Here is an 8,779-nt window from a genome sequence, read left to right as displayed (position 1 = left end):
AATATTGGCAAGAGGTTTTATCCTGGATGAGTTTTCTTTTCTTCGAGATCCATGGAACTGGCTGGACTCCATTGTCATTGCAACAGCGTAAGAATGTTAAAGATTTTTATTGAAGAGACTTGGGGTGGGAAAGAAGCCCCTTTGGCGTACATCAGGGCTCTGTGTGAATCCACATGAGTAGCTAAGTGTGGTCTAGTAATGCCTTAGAGCTCTGAGGGCAGTGTTGGTTGACCCTGAACAGCACCATGCAGTCAATTGGCCAGAGGCCTCCATCCACAAAGTGATTTCTAGGCCAACCCTCATGCTCTCATTCCTTCAGTCATTAATTCACCAAGCACTGGCCTACTATGGGCCAGGTTCTGTGTAAGATACAGGGCTGTGATCATGAAAAAACAAAACAAACGAACACACCTCATTCTCAGTCCAGATGAAAAGAGAAACAATTAGTGACCATTACAATCAGGCACGGTGAGCGTTAAGATAGGAGCGGTACATGTATCAGGCTGTCAGAGCATGTATTGGGCTGTCAAAGTATGTATCAGGCTGTTAGAGCATGTATGGGGCTGCCAAAGTATGTTTCAGGCTGCCAGAGCATGTAGGAGGAACCAAGGAGTCTAAAAAATCTTTAGCTACTACAAGGACACAAAGAGTTTCTCTCATGTTGCCTTCTAGAATTTTTTATAGTTGTGACTCTTATGTTGAAGTCCATGGTCTATTTTGAGTTCAATACTGTGTATATTGTATATGACAGGTGAAAAGTGAAGTTTTTCCTGAAGGAAGGGACATCAGTTTGGCATCTGAATGATGAGGCAGAGTCAGCAAAATAAAAAGCAAGAAAAGAAATGGTCTGTTGCCAGCACAGTAACAACAAACCTTTAATTAAGTTGTCAAGCCAGCCATTATTTTAAGCACTTGCATATATTTTCATATTTAATATTCACAAAAGCCCTTTGAGGTAGTTGTTATTCACTTCAGAGTTTTACATTTGAAGGTCTGCAATCGGATGCTCATAGCTATTGAAAGGTGATGTAGTATAGCAGTGAATAGTGTGGGCCCAGGAGACAGACCACCTGTGTACCTTATGGGCTTGGCTACATATTGAGACCTTAGGATAGTGCCCGGGGCCAATCAATAAATGTTTCCATTGATTTATATTAACCATCGATGTAGCCACAACTATTTCAAGGAATCCTTACCTTTGTCCAAATATCAAGATTAGTTGAGAACAGCCTCCTGTACAATCTCTGGTCCATAGCAAAAGAGAATATCATGAGACCCTGAGATGAAAGTGGGCTTGGGAAGGTGAGGCCCAGATTTCACCTCTGTGGACCCAGGGCCCAGGCTATGCTTACTTGTACCTTATGGAGGTGTGCAGTGCAGCCCCAGGACTGAGCAAGCCCAGGCTTTTCCTGTGCCTTGTCTTGCAGGTTTGTGCCATTACTACCATTTGTCAAGGTCAACAGCATCAGTCTGTCATCCCTGCGTACCTTCCGAGTGTTCAGAGCTTTGAAAGCAATTTCAGTAGTTTCAGGTAAGTCACTCTAACTTTCAACATTGATTCTTAGTAGGAGAGAATATTCTTTTATATTTATAATTTCTCCAAATGTCATATAAACCAAAATCAATCAATCAATCAATCAAACAAACAAACAAATTCTGCTTTTACTTTTTATTTGATTGTTCAACAAATATGTATTGCACAGGTGCTATGCTAGCTGCTTGGGATATATCAGTGAGCAAACAGACAGATTTCTGCCCTCATGGAGTTTACATTTTACATGGGGGGTGGGGAGACAGACCCTAAACAATAATTATAACAAGTAAGTTATCCAGCATGTTAGAAAGTGATATGTGCCATAAAAAAGTACAAACAAAAAGGAAAAGTAAACAACATGAGAGCTACTGGAAGTCACAGGGATTAGGGGAAACAGGTTGCAGTTTTCAGTAGAGTGGTCAGGAGGCGTGTCATTAAGAAGGTGAGATGTGAACAGATTTTAAGGAGATGACAGTTTCACAAGCAGATATATGGTAAAGAGTGTTCTGGGGATAGGAAACAGTCCAAAGACTGGGGAATAGGAAGGATTCGAATCAGGCTGGAGCAGACAGAGTGAGGAGCCAGATGATGGAGGTGGGAACACAGAAGTGAAGGGGAGGCATGTGAGTGCTGGGAAGGTTTGAGCTTTGGTCTGAGACAAATGGGAGCCAGGGGAGGGCTTTGAGCAGAGGAGTCACATGACCTGACTCAGGTTTTGAAAGGATTACTTTGTTTGGGGACTAGAATGTCGGGGAGCAAAGGTAGAAGCAGGAAGCCCAGATGGGAGGCATGGTCGTTGCCATGGAAATGTGCCACTCAGATCTCCTGCTGCAGGGACCATAGTTGACTAATGGTCCCAGGTGCCATCTGTCTGGATTCACCACTGCATTCATGTTCATGCCAAAATTGTGCTTTCCCTACATGTTGGGGACATTATTCTTTTTTATTTTTATTGATTTCAGAGAGGAAGGGAGAGGGAGAGAGAGATGGAAAGATCAATGATGAGAGGGAATCATTGATTGGCTGCCTCCTGCATGCCCCCTACTGGGGATTGGGCCCACAACCCAAGCATGTGCCCTGACCGGGAATCAAACTGTAACTCCTGGTTCATAGGTCAACACTCAACGACTGAGCCACACCAGCTGGGCTAGAGGAAGGATGTGGGACTCCCCAGTTGGGGAACATTAGCTTATGAGGGGCTCCTCAGCAACCTGGTTGAGACTGTCACATCAGCACTAGTCTGAGGCTTGTCCTGTCCAATCATGCTTCCTACTTATTCTCCTTTCCCATGTGTCAGCCCTGTGTCACAGTCGGGCTCTCCCTGCCAACTCTACTCCTTCCTGCTTATTCTTCACAGGCATTTCACCCAACCAACCTCTTGTAATCTGATTCCATAGTACCCGCTTCCCAGAGAACCCAAACTGACACAAGGGGACACTGCCACAATCCAGGCAAGAAATGGTGGTGCTCTCAGATCAGCTGGTGGTAGAGGAGTTGGTGGACAGCAGTCACATTCTGTATACATTTGAAGGTAGAATTTCCTGATAGGTTGATTGTATGTGGTGTAAAGAAAAGAAAAGAGTCAAGAGTGGGTCAAGGATTTTGGCCTGAGTGACTGGAAAGATGAAGTCGTCATTGACTGAAACGGAAGACCGGGAGAGGAGCAGGTCTTGGCGGTCAGGTTAGGAGTTCATTTTGGACATGTTCTGTTTGAGATGGCTGTGAGACATCCAAATGAAGGTTTTAAGTGGGCAATTATATATGAGCTGGGAGTTTGGGGAAACAGTATGGGCTAGAGATATAATTTTTGAAGTCATGAGCCTATAGATGATATCGAGAGCTATACAACCTGATGAGATCACCAAGAGAACGAGCACAGATGGAGACGAGAAGAGGGTGAAGGTCTGAGTCCTGGAGCCTGCAACCTAAGGGGAGCTGAGAAGAGGAGACACCAAGAAAGGCAAGGAACAGGAGCCACAGGAAAGTAGGAAGGAAAGCAAAGGTGGTCTCATGGAAGCCAGGTAGGGAAAGTGCTCTGTGAATCAGGACGAAGCCAAAGATGGGTGGTAACTATGAATTCCAGTTTATTAAAAATGAGGTTATTATGGCACACTCCTCTCCTTTCCTTCCTCTTTCCTTTACAAAAAAACATAAAACATTATAAAAATTCCCTTTCTGGAGTTCTTTCCCACCTTTCATCTTTCCTACCCATCTATCCCTTATATTAATGGCTTAGCTACCGTATCAGAACAACAGGCAATTCGGGTCTTTTCAAACGGAGCAATGGGTTATTTTTTGAAACTCCATAAAAGTAACTACTCAGTGATAAGGAAACTGGCAGTCACAGAACAATTTCGTAGAATTTGTCTCTCCTCCTCCTCCTCTTCTTCTTTTGCAAAGTGGACCTTGGTTTCCCAGGTGGATTTAGGGGCTTTCTGCATGAGCTGAGTGCCTCGTATTATCATACAGGTAAAATATTCACGGAGGCAGTCACTTACTAGTAGTGGCTTTATTGTCTCCTTTTCCATCTCTAAGCAGGTGACTATAGTCTCCCTTCTGACTCATGAGCACATGGGATCCTTGGATGTTTTTTGGAAGTGAAGGTGTAAGGCACAATCTTTTAAGGGACTATGTAAAAATTATTCAGGAATCACAACCATCTTCTTTCATTCAATTCTTCTTGTACTGGAGAAGACTCAAGTCTCTTATAGATTAAATTGGGACTTGGATGAGGTTGTAGCAATTTCTTGTTTGGCTGCAACTGGGGACATAGCCAATGCCCCAGCTTGGCCTCAAGGCTTCTCCCCATGTGACATTACACGTTGTGGGAAGGTTATCTACGGAGGGCTGCTGCTGCCTTGTGTTCTCAAGTTTACCATGTATGGTTTACACGGATCAATTGAAACTTTGTCGGGTAGTGTCATCCCACATGTTATAGTTCACATCTGGTTATCTCTCCAGCTGTGTTGAGAGCAGAGCCCATGACTCAGTTGTGAGCTAGGCTGACTTGTGGCTCCTCACCAGATTGTGCACATCTTTTCCAACTGGTACATCACGCTGGTAACTTGAAACCAGGGGTAGAGGGGTATATGGAAGGAGAAGAGGAATCTACACTACAGAATTCAGCAAACAAGGAAATCTATAAATGCTTTAAATGAAGAGTTTCCCATACCCTCCTTGCTCTCCCCCTACTCCAGCCCTCCCTGGGAACTGATTTTAAATATTTGCCAGCATACTATAAGACTATGTTCTTATTTGTAACTTTGGCATTCTAACAGTGTGCCATGGACACAGTAGGTGCTCAATAATTTTTTTTTGAATGAATGAAAAAAAAATTATATCTAGTAACCTGAGGTTCTTTTTTCCTAGGACAGCCTTATTATTTGAGTCCAGACAAGGCTCCTCTTTCAGCTTACTGCCCCTGACACCTCATAGTAGGTAGTGACTACTAAATGATAAATATAACCGTGGCTCCTTTTCTTGGGTGGCCTCATTCTAACCTTCATGATATATGTGCCTCCCCTCCAGCTGTGGCCGTGCCTACACAGTTGTCATAGTTATTCCCATCTGGCATGTTTCTGCTCAAAGTCTTCTCATTTGTTTTCATAGCACCCCCGTGGCAGACCTAGGGCAGGAATGGGGAGCTGAGTCCTAGACACGTGGCGTACTCTGATGACACACAACCTCTAAGGCACAGAGTTGGCACGAGAACTCATGGCATCAGAATCCTAGGCCAGGCCCGTTTCCGGTTCCAGCCTGCAATCAGATCGCTTCCGGGGCCATGGCTGCTCCCTCCCGTGTCTGCCTCTAGCCTGGGTCTGAGTGGGGGCTCCTCTCCACACCTGTCCTCCTCCTCAGGTCTGAAGGTCATTGTGGGGGCCTTGCTGCGCTCTGTGAAGAAGCTTGTCGACGTGTTGATCCTGACTCTCTTTTGCCTCAGCATCTTTGCCCTGGTAGGTCAGCAGCTCTTCATGGGCAGTCTGAACATGAAATGTGTCAAGAAGGACTGCTTGAACATCAGTAACAATGACGGTAAATACCCTACTTTTTATTCCTTAGTTTGTGCATAGTTAACTGTTTTATCCCCACGCATACCATTTATATGTGTGTATTACAGAGTCTCTTAGGAGCAGGGGGTAACCTCATCCACCCAGGGTTCTCCGGTGGGCAGATGCATGTCTTAGAGAATTGGCTTGTTCTGTGGGTTTCTATGGAGAAAAAAAAGCCCAAAGTCATATCCTTAAGAACAGGGTCAGCTCCCATCCTTTCCACAAAGATTTCTGCCCACTTCTTTGACATGTTTTGCAGAAGTATTCAGAACTGTGACCACTTCATGGGGTGGTCTCACCAGTTTTATGTCCCAAGAGGCAAAGTGGTGGTGATGTCACTGCTTTCCCTCCTCTGGCTTCTTTCCTTTCTCTCTTTTTCTCTTGCTACTTTCAGATGACCTAGGCTCCCTATAGTTCCTCTCTGGACACCCATTTTGATCATTTTAGAGGGTTCTGAACCATCTGTTTCAAGTATAACCTGGCATATTTGCTGCTCTCTTTCATTTCTTTTTTTAAAATCTGAATTTATGATTCTTTTCTTCTCAGACTATTGCTTTGAAAAGAAAGATTCCACTGAATTCAGGTTATGTGGCACCTGGTTGGGTGAAAGGTAAGAAGCTTATATTCTCCATTTTTCTCTCAAGCAGAGCAACTCTAGACCTTTTAAAATGATGTGGCAAGCAGTCTTCACCTAATGATTTGTGGAAGGCAGTGATGGCAATTCTCAGACAGTACTGATTTTTTCATATGTCTAAGCAAGTTTAGATGTGCATTGTTAAATTTAAAAATTAATATGATTACAAAAATCATTAGTAGCATTAAAAGATAAAGTTGAGAAAATAGCCCAGAAAGCAGCAACAAAAGACAGAGACAGAAATATCACAATAAATACCAATCCAGAAGTTCTAACTTTTGACAAAGTAGGAATTCAAGAAATAGAGCATAGAAAAAAACAAAAAAGGAAGAAATTAGCAAAGAAATAATATAGAAATTTTCCCTGGGATTAACAATGCAACTCCCTTGGAGTCCCATAAAGTGCCCAGTACAATGAAAAAAGACCATGCCAAGTGCATTATTATGGCATTGCAGAATCTTTTGGGGGAAACAATCTTAAAACCAAAGAGAAAAAGGTAATCGACAAATAATAAAAATTAAAATGAGATCAGAATTCCCACTAGCAACACAGGATAGTAGCTGAGCAGTGCCTTCGTATTTCTAAGGAAAAATAATTTTCAACTCAGAATTCTATTTCTGGCCAAACTATCAATCAACTATGAAGGTAGAATAAAGTTATACTCATATATGCAAAGCCACCCGGTCTTCTTAGGAAGCTTGAGATCTGCTCCAGAAAAATGAGGAAGTAAAACTTGGAAAGAGAAACAACACAAGAGCCAAGAAAAAAATGTATTCGACCCAAGAGAGCCATTGACATGGGCCACAGTATTTTTCTATGAAGAGCGATAAAAATAGTGATGAAGCAGGATGGGATTAACCACCATAGCAGGAAGTTAATCAACAAGGGCTAAAATTGATCAATTAAATATCATTATAAGTATTATATTTAGAGATGTGGATGTAAAATCCTTAAAAGTTGTTGAATTTGGGATGTGTAAGTGATGATTAAAGAATGATGGCATGGTTTTTATTATAAGCATAGATGCCATGTGATTTTTAAACCACATATGCTTTAATTTGATAAAAATACTGTATTTATTAAAAATTAAGAAAGCGCATGCCCTGGCTGGGTGGCTCAGTTGGTTTAGTGTTGTCCCATACACCAAAAGGTTGTGGGTTCTATTCCAGGTCAGGGCACTCACATACCTAGGTTGTGGGTTTGATTCCCAGTTGGAGTGAGTACAGGAGGCAACTGATTGATGATTCTCTCTCTCTCACTTCCTCCCTTTCCTTATCTCTCTAAAAATCAATAAAAGCATATCCTCGTGTGAGGTTTAAATAAAAAAGGAAGTGCATATCCTTAGTATATCATAAAGACACACTTAACGATGTGTGCTTTGGTGATGTGGGCTAAGACCTATGTGCAAGATATCCATTGTTTGTAGAGTAAAACCCAAATGTTTGTAAAGGCAAAAGAGTGTTAACTGAAATGTAAATATTCATCATTAGTAGAGCAGTTAGATCAATCATGGGATTGTAAGACATGAAAAGAAATGGGGTATCTCCCTGTATGCTGATATGGAAAGATCCTCAAGCTATATTGCTCCATGAAAAAAGCAAGGTGCATGAGAGTGTTTAAAGAATGCTTCCATTTATGTATTATAGAAGATATGTATTGATATATATATGCTTCTATAATCATAGAAAACTTCTGGAAAGTCACAAAATAAGTTAAACTGTTGCCTCTAGGAAGTAGAACTGGGGGTTGGAGGAGAGAGGGAGACTTGATATTTATTGTATGACCTTTGCTACTGTTAATTGCTCACTATGTCACTGCACTTAAATTTTTAGTGAAAAACTAGCTAATATGAATTTCCTAATCAACCTATTTGAAAAGTCGATGGGTACCCACAATAAGGTAAAGGCTGGGAGGGTTGACAGATGGGGATGGCCACTCTACAAATACTGACTTCACCTAGGACTTTTGGGTGTGAGCCCATGGCCCTCAGATGAACCAGTGCTATGCGGTGGGGTGAAATTGTTGTTCTTTCTCTGTTCCCTTGTTTCCCATATCTAGTGCCTGTTCCCACCAGTTTGCATGCAGCCACACTGACAGGAATCCTGACTATGGCTTTACAAATTTTGACAACTTTGGCTGGTCTTTTCTTGCCATGTTCCGGCTTATGACCCAAGATTCCTGGGAGAAGCTTTATCGACAGGTCATTTTTTTTTATTCTCTCTAAATATCTATCATTTATTTATAACCTACCATCTGTTCTTCACCTTTGTCACCTATTCCCCGCCTTAACAGTGGTACTGTTACATTATGCTTTAAAAATTCTATTAGGAACATAAAATGATAGACATGATATATGAAAGAATAGTGCACACACCTTTCTCTTCCTAGAAATACGACAGTTCTCCATATCCCCTCCTGCCTGAAGTTCCACCACTAGTGCTTCAGTTTCCATGAAGCATTGCTGTCGCTCTTGCCTCTTTAATTTTAAAATGCGAATACTCTGGAGAAATTCATAGGAAATTCACTGAGACTTCCATGGGAATGGATGGATGGCATCTTCTC

At 42.1% G+C, this 8,779-nt stretch overlaps 1 protein-coding gene across 1 annotated transcript in view; it reads left to right on the top strand.

Annotated features, from left to right (window-relative positions):
• Positions 1-8,779, top strand: part of SCN11A (sodium voltage-gated channel alpha subunit 11) — a gene marked incomplete at its 5' end in the record, with an annotated part of 67,791 nt that overhangs the window by 12,770 nt on the left and 46,242 nt on the right. Inside the window, 5 exons of the mRNA XM_079794530.1 lie at positions 1-87; positions 1,428-1,531; positions 5,393-5,566; positions 6,130-6,193; positions 8,276-8,417. The exon at positions 1-87 is cut by the window's left edge and continues 42 nt beyond it. Of these exons, the coding sequence (XP_079650656.1) occupies positions 1-87; positions 1,428-1,531; positions 5,393-5,566; positions 6,130-6,193; positions 8,276-8,417 (571 nt within the window). The remainder of the gene's footprint in view (positions 88-1,427; positions 1,532-5,392; positions 5,567-6,129; positions 6,194-8,275; positions 8,418-8,779) is intronic.

Source organism: Cnephaeus nilssonii, assembly GCF_951640355.1.
Source record: "Cnephaeus nilssonii genome assembly, chromosome: 17".
NCBI lineage: Eukaryota > Metazoa > Chordata > Mammalia > Chiroptera > Vespertilionidae > Cnephaeus > Cnephaeus nilssonii.
This window is presented reverse-complemented; position numbering and strand designations above follow the sequence as displayed.